We start from the raw sequence: 17167 nt of genomic DNA on the forward strand, positions 1-17167 counted from the left end.
TAGTACGCAACACAACCTTGTCCGGATGGACAGAAAGGAAAGGAGGAGTACAAGAAAGGGCCTGGAGCTCACTCACTCTCCTGGCAGAGGTGATGGCAACCAGGAAAGCAGTCTTCAGAGTAAGAAGGCGGAGAGGACAGTTGTGAATTGGCTCAAAGGGAGCGCACATCGGAAACGTAAGAACAAGGTTCAAGGCCCACTGAGGCATCACAAACGGAACAGGAGGAAACGTGCGTGTGATGCCCTTAAGAAAGCGATTTACAATAGGGGACTGCCAGAATGACGTTACAGACTTCAGGAGGCAAATCAAATGGCCTCAACTGTCGCCGCTCAATCTCCAAGCATGGAGGTGGAGACTGGACAGGTTCGGGTGGAGGACCATCCCCTGCTGCTGCGACAGAAGGTCCTCTTGAAGAGGCAGACGAACCGGGGGATCGACTGACATACTGAGTAGCTCTGGATACCAGTACCTTCGTACCCAGTCCGGAGCCACAATGATGACTTGTGCCCGGTCGCGCTTGATCTTCTTCAGCACTCTTGGCAGAAGTGGTATAGGCGGAAAGGCGTACAATAGACCACAACTCCACTCGCGAAGAAAAGCGTCTCCGAACGAGTGCCGCCTTGGAAATTCCAATGCGCAGAACTGATGACATTGCGCGTTCTCTTCGGTGGCGAATAGATCTAACTAAGGCTCTCCCCATTGCTGAAAGAGGCCTTGCGCCAAGTCCGAGTTCAGACGCCATTCGTGGTCCATCATGCACCGACGGCTGAGCTCGTCCGCCCTGGCGTTCAGAGAACCTGCCAGGTGTTGAGCCACCAGGGTCACGCCCTGGCGTTCCAGCCACTGCCAGAGGCGCAGAGCCTCCTGGCAATGGGTCCACGACCCCCCCCCGCCCTGTTTGTTGCAGTACCACATGGCGGTGGTGTTGTCCGTGAACACCTGCACTACACTCCCCCGGACAGAGGGGAGGAATGCTTTCAGTGCTAGACGAATCGCCCGCAACTCCAAAAGGTTGATGTGGAGCCGGGCCTCCGCCGGAGACCAGAGGCCTCTGATATCCGCCTCTCCCATGTGGCCTCCCCAGTCCTGGAGGGGCGCATCAGTCACGACTACATGCTCCAGTTGGGGAAGGGAGAGGGATCTGCTGCTGACCCAATCGCGGTCCGTGAGCCACCACTGCAGCTGTCTCGCAGTGCCCTCCGAGATCAGGACGTGGTCGAACAGGTTGCCATGATGCTGGTCCCACTGAAACTTCAGGTCCCACCGCAGAGCCCGCATCCGCCACCTGGCGTGATGCACCAGTAGGATGCAAGAGGCCATCAGCCCCAGAAGCCGCAGCGTCAACCTGACCGAGACCCGGGATAAAGGCTGAAAGAGTGGAATCAGAGCCTTAATATCCCGGACCCTCTGTTCGGGAGGATAAACCCGAAACTGCGCTGAGTCCAGAACCGCTCCGATGAAGAGGAGCTTCTGAGAGGGGCACAGGTGTGACTTCGGCACATAGAGGGAGAACCCCAGCTGGTGCAGGAGGTCTGCCGTTGTCTGGAGGTGGCTGACGACTGTTTGGGGCGAGCCCGCCTTCAACAACCAGTCGTCGAGGTAGGGGAAGACTGAAACCCCTAACCTGCGCAGATGAGCTGCGACCACCGCCATCACCTTTGTGAACACCCGTGGGGCGCTGGTAAGGCCAAAGGGGAGCACGGTAAACTGAAAGTGCTCGTGGCCAACCGTGAACCGCAGGTAGCGCCGGTGGGCCGGGAGGACGGGGATGTGGAAATAAGCGTCCTGCAAGTCCAACGCTACCATCCAGTCTCCTGGGTCCAGGGCAGCTAAGACCTGAGCCAGTGTCAGCTTTTTGAACTTCTCCTTCCGGAGGAAGCCGTTGACGTTCCTTAGGTCCAAGATAGGGCGTAGGCCCCCTTTGCCCTTCTTGGGTACCAGAAAGTAGTGGGAGTAGCAACCACACCCTACTTCTGGCCCAGGAACGCGCTCGATGGCCCCTTGGCCAAGAGGGCCGTAACTTCCTCCTGCAGAAGCCACAAATGATCCCCTGATACTCGGTGGTACTGCGGTGGCATGGCTGGAGGGGTCGCCTCGAAGGGGAGGGAGTAGCCCCTTCGGACGATTTGCAGCACCCACCTGTCCGACGTGACAGTGCGCCAGTGGAGGTGGTGATGGCGAACCCTGCCCCCCACTGGCGTCACATGGGCCTGAAAGCACGGACTAGTAGGATTTTGAGGCGGATGCTGCGGGGGAAGGTGTTGACTGACCTAGTCCTTGTCCCCGACTGCCGCCACGGCTGTTTCCACGGCCGCCACCGCGTTGGGTATTACCCTGCGGAGCGTGGCTGGCAGCACGTGTGGGTACACCCCTTCCGTGGCCACGAAAGGAGTGAAAAGCAGCCGATTGCTGGCGCGGGGCCGAGAGGCCCAAGGACTTGGCCGTAGCCCTGGAGTCCTTAAAGCGCTCAAGCGCATGGTCTGCCTTGTCGCCAAAAAGGCGACGGCCATCAAACGGCATGTCCATGAGTGTATTCTGGACATCAGCCGAGAAGTTGGTGGACCTCAACCAGGCGTGGTAACAAATCGCCACCGTCGTTTCCATCGCTCTGCCCAGAGAGTTGGTGGTATCCAGTCCACACCGGATCGAATAACGTGCCGCATCCCGGCCCTCCAAAAGGGCTTGGCCGAGTTTAGCCCGCACCTCCAACGGGCATTCTGGCAGCACGTCCGCGACCGTGTCCCACAGAGAGTGGGTGTAACGGCCCAAGAGGCACGCGGTGTTGGAAGACCGCAGTCCCAGACTCAGGGAGGAGAATACCTTCTTGCCGTATTGCTCGTACCTCTTGGATTCCCTGTCAGGCGGCGCCGACGGGAATGCGGTCTGGGAATTTGAGGCCTGGATCACCAGGCTCTCAGGGGTGGGGTGGGTGGACAGGAAACAAGGGTCGCCCGGGGCCGGGCGGTGGCGTCTGGCCACGTTCCTATCTACAAGCGAACCTGTAGCGGGCTTGGACCAAGTGCCCAAAAGAACGTCGGTCAAGGCCTCGTTAAACGGCAGCAGAGGCTCGGCTGAGCATGACTGCGGCTTAAGGACCTCAGTGAGGAGGTTAGTCCTCCCGGCCGCAATGGGGAGCTCAAGGCCCAAGGCCTTGGCGCCCTCATCAACACCACACCATAGGTTGCCCCCTCCTCCGTAGCCACGGTAGGAGGTGAGACAAAGCCAGTGTCCGGCGAAGTGTCCAGACCACTGGCATCCCCCAGGTCCTGGGACTGACACTCACATGTCAGAGGGTCCTCAGACCCCTCCCAATACTCCTCATCACCCATCTCCTGGTACTCAGGGTTAGAAAATGATGGGGCCGGTTAATGGAAAGTAAACTCTCCGAACGGCGTCGGAAGCGGCGCCGCTCCGGCGCCGGAACCGGGTCGAGGGAGGCATCGGGGACGGCGCCGCCCTCGGTCGACGCCGGGGAGGTCGTTAAGTCCACCGGCGGCGACCCGGATTCGAAACCGGATCCAGTGGGGCCCTGCGGCGCCGAGCCCGAAGGCGCCGGCGGCGTCGGAGCAGAAGCACCCGACGGCGTCGGGACCGAAGCCCCCGACCCGCTAGGCCCCCCAGACGGGTCCGCTGGGCCCGAAGGCGCCGCGGAGCCCGTCGGAGGAGAGAGGGACCTCATGGCCATGAGGAACCGCTCGATCTCCTCCGGCGCCGCGTTAGGTCAAGGGACCGGAGGGTATGAGGCCGGACGCAGCGCCTGCGACTCCGACGGAGCCGCGTGGGCGGTGTCACCATAACCCCCGGCCGCGTCACGCGAGCGTAGGGGGGAGTCGGAAGAGCGATGACGTCTCTTCGACTTCTTGTGCTTACCTGAAGACTTCGACCCGGAGGAGTGATGTCGACTCCCGGAGCTCCGATGGCTCCTCTCCCGCGACCGGTCCCTCGACCTCCGTCCGGACCGGGACCGTTCTCGGCGCGGGGCCGACTGCCGGAGTTCGAGCCGCTTACGGGACCGCTCCCGCCTAGCTTTCGAAGTCAGGGCCCGACAGTCGGAGCAGGTCTTGTCGTCGTGAGTCGAAGACTTTGAAAAAGGATGATCAAAAGATCAAAAAAGTTTAGTCAAAAAGTGACTACGGTACCACTTTTTCCGGATCTGCGCTGCTGGCGCGGAAAAAAAGAAGAACTGACGTCAGCACGCGGAGGCGGCGTCTAAGTACTCCGACGACGTCATCACGGCGCCCACGACGCCGACGACGGACGCGGAGCCGCAGACGATGCCTACCGACGCGCAAGGGTACTGCTACGCGAAAAAATTCCGGATCCAGTCTGACGCCTGGGGATATTCTAAGGTAAGGAATCTATCACTAACGTGTCTCTTTCAGATACATTGCTACTGGTAAAATAAATGTGGTTGACCGTCACCCAAAATGCCTTAGTGTCATTTGTTTCACTAGCCTGAAGTAGGGCAGAGAACGCTTCCTCTCTGATAACTGCTTTCCTCGCTTTCAGCACATGAATGTAACCGTCCCTAGCACTCTGCACATTCTCCTGCACTCTGGGGGTCTCTTTAAGGGACACCGATAGCTGGTTGTGTGCTTCTGTACAGTCAGCGTCAAACCATTTGATGCTTCTTTCACGGTTAGGGTTGGGTTGGGAGGGGCCAGGAGTAAATTAAAGATAGTGTGGCAGATCCTCTAAAAACGGTCAGTTACCTCCTACTGTCACCCATGTATTATTAAGCCAAAGGGGGTACTAAACTGGTCATTAATGAAGCAATGTCAACCTGGAAGCACTTCTTAATCCACCTTTCGTTTTTAAAGTATTGAAGAGAGAGAGGATTGCGTGTTGGGTGTTTGGTCAAGAAGGAAGCATGAAGGGAGAGACACAAGAACCTGTGATCACTGAGTGGCGAGTCCCTCAAGCTAAAGTCCATCACCCAGTCCCTCAGGGAAAAATGCTGCAGGCGCCAGATTTTCATGGGTCGGCATGCAAACAAAGCTATTATTATGCAGCGACCTCATAAAATAAAAGTGAGGGCAACACCTGCTTTGCATGGACGTACTGCGGATTGTGCCTATTACCACAACACCAAACGTGCAGAAAAGCTCCCAAACGTGCAAGTTAAATAATGCAATCAAGTTCGAGTAGCACCGCTACTGCCAAATGCCCCAGAGATACGCATGCTACTTTGAACCAGCACTGGATTCTTCGCCAACACCAAATGACAGTCTGTGAAGAAAACAAGTTACTTACCTATAACTTTAGTTCCCCAGTATTGGTAACTTTCATAGATTCCCATGCTTTTGTATCATTCCACCTCGTTGGAATGGGAGTCTCGGTAACAAAAATTACATAGCAGTAGGTACAAAAGAGAAAGAAAAAGGCCTAGGCCTCATTCCCTTTTGTAGCATATCCACCTCTTTGTGTAAAAGAGACCAAACTAGGCATCAGCCAATCAGAAGAGCCTCACCCCTTAGAACCCTCCTGAAGGAACCTCAGAGCCTCAGATTTTCGTAGCCGTTGTGTAACAGTCACCATATCTACTGAAGGCTGAGCTTTCCCCGGGGAGGTTTGTGGGCGCATGGGAATCTATGAAAGGTACCAATACTGGGGAACTAAAGTTACAGGTAAGTAACTTGTTTTCTTGCCCCAGTATTGGAACTTTCATAGATTCCCATGCTTTTGTATCAGAGTAGAAAACAGTTATCAATAAAAAACACATTTTGTGTCATAACATACATTGCAATAGCCAACATGACAAAGATACAAAATGTGCAAAATAATGGAAGGTGGGATAGAAAGGAAAGCTCACCAATTAGTGGAAGAGGTTCCTCAGAAACTGCTTGGCCCACTGCCGTATCTTCTTGCTGTAAGGATTCCAAGCAGTAATGCTTAGTAAAGGTGTGGTCGCTGCTCCAAGTAGCAGCTCTGCAAATGTCCTTAATCTGCACACCCGCGTAGAGGGCTGTTGAAGAAGCCACTGATCTTGTGGAATGTGCTCGAACCCTGCCAGTCAGTGGTTTACCTGCTGCAGTATGGCAAAGTAGAATGGCACTGGTAATCCATCTTGCAATCCCCTGCTTTTACAGAGGAAGACCCATGCTCGGACCACCAAAAGCAACGAACAATTGGGAGGATTTCCGAAATCCTTTGGTGCGATCCAAATAGAATTTTAAACATCGTTGTACATCCAGAGAATGTAGCGACCTCTCCGCTGGAGCAGCAGGGTGAGGAAAGAAAGCCTTAAGAATAACCGGCTCGTTCAAGTGGAAGTCCGAGGGTACTTTGGGTATGAACTTTGGGTTAGTTTTCAAGATAACTGTGTTTCTTTTGAATTGTAGAAAAGGCTCTTGGATTGTGAGAGCCTGCAATTCCCCAATACGTCTTGCTGATGTGAAGGCAAGAAGGAGAGCCAATTTCTATGAAAGGAACTTGATGTCTGATTGATGAATTGGTTCAAATGGGCTTTTCATGAGTTGCGTGAGGACTAGATTCAGGTGCCAAGTAGGAGGCGGAGGCCTCACTGGTGGATAGACCCAGAACAAGCCTTTTAGAAATTGCTTAACAATCCTGGAAGACCACAACGAAGGTCCAGACTCAGACCGTCTGTACCTTGAAATTGCCGCCAAATGAATTTTTATAGATGAATGGGCCAGCCCCGACTTAGCCAAGGACAAGAGATAAGGCAGAAGCTGATGAGGTTTTGAAGAAAAGGGGTAAATTTTCTCTCTTGTGCACCAAATGCAAAATCTCTTCCATTTGAGGCGGTAAGTCTTGTTCGTGGAAGGAGCTCTCGCCTGGGAGAGGACTTCTTTAATTTCGTTCGAGATGGGGAGATTAATAAATTCTCGCTGCTCAGGAGCCATGCTGTCAGGTGTAATGACTGTGGATCTGGATGCCAAATCTGTCCTTCGGACATTGTGAGGTCTGGAATAGTCCTCAAGGGGAGAGGAGGAGCTAGCGACAACAGATGGAGCTCCGTGTACCAGAACTGTCTCGGCCAAGCAGGGGCTATCAAGATCATCCTGCATGGTTCCACTTTGATCTTCCTGATAAACCTCGGGATCAGTGGAATGGGGGGAAAGGCGTAGACAAATGTCCTTGACCAGGCTATCGAAAGCGCATTCCCCAATGATCCTCGGTGGTGAAGCCTGCTTGCATAAGACCGGCATTTCTTGTTGGTCGGCGTGGCAAAGAGATCTATTGCAGGTATGCCCCACTGGCGGAAGACCTCTTCTAGAACTCGCTGGTTTAGCTCCTACTCGTGACTGACTGAGGATAACCAGCTCAGTATGTCGGCATTTTCGTTTAGAATTCCTGGCAAGTGTTCTGCCTGTAGCGACATCCCGTGAAGGATCGCCCATTCCCAGATCTCTTGAGCTTCCTGCGACAACGGGAAAGACCTGGTTCCTCCTTCCTTGTTCATGTAATGCATGGCCGTGGTGTTGTCCGTCCTGATGAGAACTTGCGAACCTCTTAGGCGAGGGAGAAAGGCTTGTAGAGCCAGTTTTATTGCTCTTAGCTCCAAGAGATTGATGTGGAGCCGGCGATCATGAAGAGACCAATGGCCACTGACATGCAGATCTTGCATCACCGCTCCCTAACCATCCAACGATGCATCTGTTGTCACTACTTGAGGAGACGGATCGCTTACGAAGGATAGACCTTGGGACAAGTTTCTCTGGTCTGTCCACCAGAGGGCCGCTCTTTTCATTGTCGGAGTGACGGTCACCATGTCGTCGAATGATCCGTGAATCTGTTTCCATTGGATGTCCAGTTGCTCCTGAAGAGGACGCATTTGCAGTCTGCAGTGAGGAATCAGAGGTATGCATGGCGAAATTACCCCCACATGAGGTTTGTAGCGGTGTACTGAAAGACACCTTCTTTTTCGTAAGTCCAGAGCCATGGTCTGCAGTTTTTCCCACCTTTCTAGGGTTGGAATCGCTTTTGAGAGTTTTGAGTTCAGGATGGCTCCCAGGAAACGTGCCTTCCTGGATGGACCAGAGATGACTTGTCTTTGTTTAAAGTGAGTCCTAGATTTTGAAACAGGTTTGTACATACCTGAACAGCGTCCCGCGCTGCCCCCCTGGAAGGGGCCTTCAGCAACCAGTCTTCCAGGTAAGGGAAGACTTGAAAATGATTCCTTCGCAGGAATGCCGCTACTGGCGCCAGCACCATCGTGAAGATCCTCGGGGCTGAGCGAAGACCAAAGGGTAAAACCTTGAATTGAAAGTGGCTCTTGGCTACTGTAAATCGTAGAAACCTTCTGTGTGCTGGGTGAATCGGTACATGAAAGTACGCATCCTCGAGATCGAGCTTGGCCATGAAATCCCCCAGATTGATCAGCCGCAGGATATCCCTGTCCTTTTTGGTCGGAGGGAACGGGCTCTATAGCCCCCTTCAGGAGCATTTGATGAACTTCGAGTCGCAGAAGACGCAGGTGTTTTGATGGAATGGCTGCAGGGGGCTTGGGTGGTGGGATTTGAGTGAATTCTAAGGTATGGCCCCTTCGAATGATGTTGAGCACCCAAGGGTCGGATGTTATCTTGGACCAATTCTGAAGGTATTGGGATACCCTGCCTCCCACTTCTTGGAGGAGGGTACAGTAGGAAGAGCCAGGAGGCCGCTATTGTGAGTAATTGGAGGATTGGCCCTCCCTTTGCTGATAAGGCTGGCGATATTGTTGCGAACCTGATCCGTAGGATGAGTATCTCTGTTGTTGGTAAGATCCTCTGTAGTTTGGGTGGCAGATTCGCCTGGGGACATCGGGGAAACATGACGGCCTGAAGCTAACGCCCGTGACGGAGCTCCTCCCCCTGAGTATGGAGACTACGGTGTTCTGAGCCCGGCAGCAGCTTGCCGGTCTCTTCATGTTTTAGTGCGTTTTTCCTTGTGAGGTGCTGAGGCTGAAGATTGGAGATTCTTTCTCCTGATTCAAATATATACAACTCTGTTCTTGGTTTTCTGTAGAGAAACCTAACATCTGTGGCAACTGGGATATTGAATCCGCCCTTTTAACACCTGGGTATAAGAAAAAAGAAGTGGGTTTTTGGTATAGAAGCATGCTTGAGGTTGAGGATGGGCATATACCATCATTGCATACTGTTTGGAATTCATCTCCCTTAGAGGCTTCAAGCACACTATACGAAACATCTCTCCACTATTTCTACAGATTTGTCAGGTCTGCTTCTCTTAAGAAAAAACATTTCTTCGTCTTAAACCGATTATATTACACCCCCAAAAAGATAGCTAAGTTTGCTTCTTCACCATGCTGCTGCCATAGATTTGGTTTACTCGAGGCCGATGAAATCCATATATTTTATGAATGTCCCAGTTTAGATCATTTTTGGGCCAATGTAGAGAGAGCTTTGGAGGGCATTTTTAAGGTTAAAATTAAGTTGAACACAGTTAGAATTTTTTTGGGGTTAGACACGGACTTTGTTTGCAGGTTTAGGGAAACACAGGTGGCTTTATTTTTTAACCTTGTTCTTGTTGCCCGCAGAGAGATCTGTAAGATCTGGAAAGACCCAAGCCCCCCCTGTACGAGAATTGGCTTAGAGCTGTATTGAGATTGGCACGCCTTGAAGCGGACATTACACAAAATGTAAATAGTATGGTGTGGGATCCCTTGTTAGAGTGGGGAAAAGAAATGAGGTTGGTCTAAAGCCTCGGGGTCCTATGATTACACCATGCCCTGGACAAAATGGGCAGGCTGGGCCGGCCTAAGGCATAAGCAATAACTTCAGCCCGAGGCACCCAGGACATAACAAGGGCTGTTAAGTGTTTATTTGTGTTTGCCAATGGTGAAATGAGGACTAAAAAAAAAAAAGATCCTCTGTAGTTTGTACTTTTGCCTCTGGACCCTTTAAAAGGAGTTTTGCGGTACTGAAGCGTACCCAAAGATCTGGCGGTCTCAGTGTCCTTTTTGATGTCTTGGAGAGTGTCGTCAATCAATTTCCCGAATAGTGCTTCTCCATCATAAGGAAGATCAGGATCTTATTTTGGATCTCAGGTCGAAACCAGGTCGCCTTCAGCCACCCCTGGCGACGAAGGACCGCAGCTCCAGCCAAAGAACGAAATGCCGTTGTGGCAATGTCCATGGCACAGTCAATGACCTCCATTGATGTCGCCTCCCCTTCTTGTAAGACCTTTTTTGCTTCTACTTTAGATTCTGGAGGAAGCTGATCCAGCAACGGTGCGACATCACACCATAGTTGGCGGTCGTATCTGCCCAATATTGCTAGGGCATTAGCTGCCCGCACCAGAAGACTCGCCATTGAAGAGAATCTCTTCCCGGCATTGTCCAATCTCCTTCCTTCCTTGTCTGGAGGAGTTGTTAAAGGTGCAGAGGGGTTGCGGGATTTTCTCTGCGCCGCTTGAGAAATTACTGAGTCAGGTCTTGGGTGGCCCGTCAAGGCAGCCAGAACATCCTCAGGCGCTTTGTACTTTTTATCTAGACGCGGTAGTACAGGGACCACCGTCGCTGGATTTTTCATTGCCTTAAGGCCTTCATCCCACAGATGCTGTACTATTGGTATGGACCTTGTCGTCTTCCTATAAGGTTCCTTGAAATCATACAAGAAAAATTCAGAGGCCACCGCAGGCATTGCTAACATGAATCTGCCAGTCGCTCTTTCCATCAGCTGATGAAATCCTCCTATATCCGCTGGCGGGAATCCACCGGATCCGGACATGGAGATGGAGGGTCCAGAATGATGTATTCATCCCATTCAAAAGCTTGATCAGCTCCATCATCTGAATTATGATCCTCATCCGAGGAATAATCATGGGTGTCTGCTGGTCTGGAAGGCTCTTGTGGAACTGATGCCTGTGGCTGAGGGGACACCTTAGCTGGTATTTCAGGAACAGCCGTTGAGGTAGGCGCCGGAACAGGCATGGCTTGCGCAACTGGAGCCGGAGCAGGCTCTGCAGCCTTAGATTTGCAATCCTGCATCATCCTGTGCAGGTCCTGCAGGAAAGAAGATGGTACCGAAACCATGTCTTGACCTGAATATTGCTGGGGTTGGGAAGAATGATGCTGATAACCACCTTCTTGGTCATACCCTCCTTCAGAATCCGTCTCCTGGCATTTGACCAAAAGTTGAGAAGGACTGTCAGCAGAGCCATATGAGTCCTGATCATCCTCTTCTGACTCCTCCTCTTCAAACAGCAGAGCTGGTGGCAAGGGGGTTACCCTCTTGGGAGATGTCATGTCCAGTGTAATTCTGGTCATTGAAATAGTGATTCTCTTCTCCGATGCCAAAATTGTCGACGGGACGAGGGTACTGAAAATGCAGCCGTCGTCGGCTTCGTCGACGGAATATGCATCGTCGACACTAGAACACTCGACGACGAGATAGGCGTCGTCGATGCCGTCGACGACGAGACTGTCGACATCCCAGCCGTCGTCGTTGTCAATGTTGTCGTCGTCGAGGCCCCCGTCGACGACACTGTCATCGTCGTCGATGCCGCTGTCGTCGTCGACATCCTCGTCGACGATGCCGTCGTCGGCGACTCAGTCGTCGATGCTGTTGTAGCTGTCGTCGACGATTCCATCCTCGTCGACGATCCCGTCGTCGTCAATTGTCCCGTCGACGAGCCCGTCGACGGAACCAGTTTCAGTTTAGGCTTCTTTTTCTTCATCGACGGAGCCTCCGTCGACGACGCCTTCATCGTCGACGACTTGGAACTTCTGTCAGACTTTCCAGAAGATTGGGAAGAGGGTTTCTTGAAGGCTGGATCAGTCTTCAAACCCTAAGAAGGCGTAGATGGTCCTACCCTCAAAGCCGCAAGGTGTCCTATTGTTATGTGCGATACCTTCAGCTAATCCAGGCTTTTAAGCAAACTGCTGGGGGTTTTGAGCCCATAGATACAATGTTAACAGCAACATAGAGTTTTCTGTTCAGGACCTCGTGAACTTAGTAAAACCCAAACCTCCTATACGTTCTCTCCATAGGCAGTGGAAGAAGGTCACAGAGGAAAGCTTTCATACAAGATTTAAGGGACATCAGATTCGGACACCTGATAACATTGAGGATGCCCCGTCTAGAAACAATTTGGCAGTTCTTACAGCTATTGATAGTATTGCACCATTAAAGGCTACCCGAGTCCCTCTAATAGACCACAGGCAGCTTGGTTCTCTACCCAACTACGAGCCCAAAAACAACAATGTAGGAAATTAGAGAGAACTTGGCGTCTCTCCCATAATGACACAGACAAAGAGCAATTTCAATTGGCTCTTTCCAGCTATCATAGAAATATAAAAGCGTCACCAAAATCGTACATTACTTCACAGCTAGCGGAGGCTGGCAACTCCTCTAAAACCGTCCAACAAATTCTACACTCCTTTATTGATCCGGTAGCCTGTGAAAGTGTAGAGGCCCCATCACAATCTTTATGTGACGATACTGCTCTCTACTTTATACAAAAAATAGAATTGATTTATGGAAAAATTACCAGACCAGGAGGTGTGATGCAGTTCCAGGAGGGCATTAACCAGCTTCATTCCATGAAACCTCAGCTATTGGAGAACTTTCCAGCAATCTCGCTTAATGAGGTTGAATTATTGATTAAAAAAAACAAGTCTGGCTCCCCTGCTGATCACATCCCTGCTAGGATTCTTCCTTCCCTGGCCAAGAGTCTGTCCTATCCCATTCAATCCCTCATTAATCTCTCCCTTGGAGAGGGACACGTACCTCTGGTGTGGAAAGTTGCCCAGGTCAGGCCCAATCGGAAGAATGCTAAACTCCCCTGGATGGATTTTTCCAACCTCTGCCCTATTTCACTCCTGCCATTTACAAGCAAACTAATGGAAAAACATGTAAACAACCACCTCTCCAATTTTGTTGAACGTACGGGTTGTTTAGATTCCACCCAGTCCGGTTTTAGGCCCAAATACAGCACCGAATCAGCTCTTCTAGTGGTCACGGATAACATCAGGATGACCCTAGATAAGGGCCATTCTATGATTCTGGTGCTGTTGGACCTATCCGCGGCGTTCGACACAATCTCGCACAACATCTTGATTAACAGATTGGAAGAGGTTGGTTTGAGGAAAACAGCTCTGCAGTGGGTGAGGAGTTTTCTATCCGATCGTTTTCAGATTGTCAACCTGGGCCCGTATCGATCGTCCCTGCTGGGTTGTCCAAGGGAGTTCCACAGGGCTCATGTCTGGGCCCTACACTTTTTAATATCTATATTACTCCCCTGGCCAATCTTGTGAGAGCCCATGTGTTTATTCCAATCTCATACGTTGATGACACCCAGCTACTTTTTCCATTTAATAACTTCACTCCTGCAGTACAGGCGGCCTTCTCTAGGGGGATGAGAGCGATATCTGACTGGATGCGAATCAACTTCCTCCAGTGCAATGCGGGGAAAACTGAAATCATGCTCTTCGGAGAGGCACCCCGTCTATGGACTCCGGAATGGTGGCTGATAGATCTAGGCCCACTTCCAATCCCTAAAATGTCAGTTAAAAACCTAGGGATTAGGCTGGACCAGGCACTCACGCGGAAGGAGCATGCCACTCAAACAGCTGGAGTCTGTTTTCATACAATAGGCTTACTCCGTCGAGTTTTCCTCCTACTACCGGATTCCTCCCGGACGACACTTGTCCAGGCACTTGTACTAAGTCGCATGGACTATTGTAACGGCCTGTTAGTCTCTGCCAATGAGGCCTCATTGGCAAGACTACAGGTGGTTCAGAATACGGCGGCACGTTTGGTCGATAATGTCCCCCCTAGGACTCCTTCCCACCCTCTCCTCATAAAATTGCACTGGCTCCCCATCCGTCAAAGAGTTAAGTTCAAAATCTGCTGTACTATTCATAAGGCACTGCTTAACTCAGGCCCTGCATATCTCTCTGAGAAATTCATGTTGTATGCTCCTTTAAGACCCCTCCGCTCAAGTATGAAATCTTGAGCGGAGGGGTGGCCTTGAGGCAGTGTTTGGACCATCTTCAATTCCGAAAGCAGCTGAAGACTACCCTCTTCCTCACTTACTAACTCTTTGGAGTCATTCTGCCACCCATATCTCGCTGAAGCGTAGAGATACCCCTTGGGGTCGATTCTAGCGCTATACAAACAAGCAAATAAATAAATGAATTTCAAGTCCCAGAATACAATGCAAATGCATTTTATAGGTCAGGACTGACTTAAAAGTGAGATATTTGCCATGGGGACACTTGGCAGCTATGAATGTCTGCAGAACAGCAGCGCCAACTTAACGTAGTCAAGCAAAGATTGAAGAAAAGCAATGGTGGGCATGCTTAAAGCATCAACTTTCAAGTGCCTTAGCATGCAAGAATACAAATTAATCTGGTGTAATTCAACATTTTAAAGGATTCACAAAGTACTATGCTGTTGTCAAGGTTGATCATGATCACCCCTACAATGTCATAACACTCAGTAAGGAGTTGGAAAATGATACCCAACTGTAACCATGAATTTGTTTACTAAAACATTTGAACATAGCACTCTTTTTTTAATCTATTAATAGTTTTGTAAACCAGGCAAAATATTGACAGACTGAGTGTGAGAGGTAATGCGATGTAAGAGATGGTAATGAGATGAGAGTGTGAGTAAGCATGCAATACATATACTTTCCATGCATACTAAAGTCTAAAATTAATTCTTTGGGGACACTGCTAATGGAAACACACATTATACCCTGCATTACATACACTTTAAATTAAATATGTGCTATTTAACAATCGCTACAAAAAACTAACATGTTTCATAAACACTGGACAGTTATTGCCTATTTTAGGGGTTAAACAGCTGAGAAAACACTGATAAGCAATGGTTTCAAAAGGTTTGGAAACACTGAAAAAACACCACTGAAATACACCAAAATATAAAAATAAACACTGAAAATAGGACAGTACGTCTATAATGTAAAATGAAATGCCACATACTAGTGTGGCACTTTATAAAACAATAAAACAGTTCCAGGCGCTAAAGATTCACATAGCAGAGCCCATTTTACAAGTAGTTCCTTTATGAATGCAAGGCCTAGGACTGACAGGGCTGCCTGAGGAGGCCCAGCTGTGAGAGGTTTGCTGAAAAAGCCATATGACCCTCAGAGGCTTCCTTCTCTCTCCTGGAAGAAACCCAAGAAAGACTGCACTGAGTGCTCAGACTGTTGGCTGAGACAGAGTAGGTGGTGCAGAGGTCTTTGAAGTCCGTGAAGAATGCGGAATTGTTCAACCAGAGACGAAAGCAATAATTTAAGATGTAGACAGTGTGGCAGTTTCTCTACTGTGAAGCCAGGGAGAATAATACTGGGGGCCAGGGAGTGAAAGTAGATTGTAGACAACTTCCCGGGGATTGCGTGAGCATGCGTTTTACTGCAACAGTCAGAGAAAACGTTGAAACGGACATCTTTATCCACAAGATTAGAAACGAAAGGCATTGTAGAGAGACAGCAGAAGGAAGGTGAATGTATGGAGCAGTGAGAATGCTACACATGTGGTCCAATCATGGTGTCCATAGAACTGTAGTACTTGTGTTGGCATCAAAGCAGTAAGTAATATATTCACATGAAGCTTCACGGAGGCAAAGTTCAGATATTTATGATGCATGTAAATGAAATGATTAGGGGGAGCAGAGAAGCAAAGCGACGAGAGAGAGCAACATGGCGGAAGAGAAAAAGTGAACGTGAGTGACACAATGCAAAGTTAGTGGTAAACAATGGGCGGAATGCTCTCCTAGGTAAGTTTTCAGCATGTCCCCATGTATGAGCTTTCTGGTAGCCTCGACCTAAAAATAGAGTTAGAGAGCAAAGTGGGTATCAGTCACAGGCTTGATCCAGAGGGAGAGGCATTGATGAAGACCTATCTCTAGCCACCCTGACTCCCTACACCCAAGAGGGGTCATCAAATAAACAACCTGGATGAGGAGCGATTTGTCTTTGAATCAGAGGGGGACAGCGCAGATTTAGAAAAGGCAAGCCTACTAAAAGACTGGAAGCACTTGGAGCATTCCAGAACAAAGTTTGTGCCTGCCGCCAGATCTCAAAAAGAGGATATCGGACCTCTTGCAGTCTTGTTAGACTAGCATAGCCCACCATGTGTAGCTGCAGGATTCGCATACCAAAACAAATTCTGGCCAGGTCCTCTCCAGGAGCAGGATATTAAGAGTGCCTTCCCATATCAAACACTTCTGGCCATGCTTAGGTATTTTCTTGAACATTTTTCTATTCCTGAAAACAAGAAGGCCGCCTTCAAATAAATATTTATTATTAGATCATGTGATATTTCATTAACCTCATTTTATCCTTCATATGTTTTGACTATTTTTCTTACTTACAGCTCCTACTTAAAACCTTTTTGTTATTTCCCTTTGTCTGAACTTTGTTTTCTTTCTTTTCCTTACATCTTATGCTGTGGCTGAATATTTAAATTAGTACTTGCATACTACGCAATCTCTTGCACTTGGCCAAACAACAGAAAGGTGAGCCAGTTGTACCTCTGATTCACTTTGACGCTGCTGTGATCATTAGCTGATGAGTCTAAGAGGGGTGGAAGGTTGGATATAGTGCACAGATGTTTTGACCTTGCCTTTTATTTCTGGCAACATCACTGCATGAAACTAGAAAATGTCGGCAAGCAGAACAGGGAGAACACACCACTGAGGAAAACGTGGAAATATACTTCAGCAGATTAAAGTGTCACAATACATCAATTGGCTATAAGAAATGGAGCAAGACTACATGCATAGTAAAAGACAGTCAACTAATATTCAACCACAGTTCAGATCCCACGGATTCAAGTTACCCATTTGTAAAGGATTCTATAAATGTAAGTGTCCTGCCGTGACTGATGGATTTAGAACAGATTGGGGATAAAGTTCAGCAATAAACTAGATGCCAACCCCATTTAAACTTCCCATGCTTACCACAGGCAATAGACCAATAGACCTGAGAGTCTGGTGTCTGATGGAGGATGCGATAAGGCGCGACTTTCGACGTGGAGTCTAGTACTGCATCAAGTGTTCCCACTAGAATACCTGCAAAAGACAATAAAAACATGTTTTGGACAGGGATCACAGTAATTGGTTGCCAGGCTACATTTTTTCACAACAAGCTGAGATGAATCAAATCTCTGCACAGGCTGCCAGCCTCTGCTGTGTGCTGACAGATGTTTAAACCACAGGCTAAAAGGCC

General features: G+C 49.7%; 1 protein-coding gene across 1 annotated transcript in view; it reads right to left on the bottom strand.

Annotated features, from left to right (window-relative positions):
• The window catches only part of TBC1D8B (TBC1 domain family member 8B), a 1086956-nt gene that overhangs the window by 875081 nt on the left and 194708 nt on the right, over window positions 1-17167 (bottom strand). Inside the window, exon 2 of the mRNA XM_078688663.1 lies at window positions 16900-17010. Coding sequence (XP_078544789.1) covers window positions 16900-17010 — 111 coding nt within the window. The remainder of the gene's footprint in view (window positions 1-16899; window positions 17011-17167) is intronic.

Source organism: Lissotriton helveticus, chromosome 4_1 (assembly GCF_964261635.1).
Source record: "Lissotriton helveticus chromosome 4_1, aLisHel1.1, whole genome shotgun sequence".
NCBI lineage: Eukaryota > Metazoa > Chordata > Amphibia > Caudata > Salamandridae > Lissotriton > Lissotriton helveticus.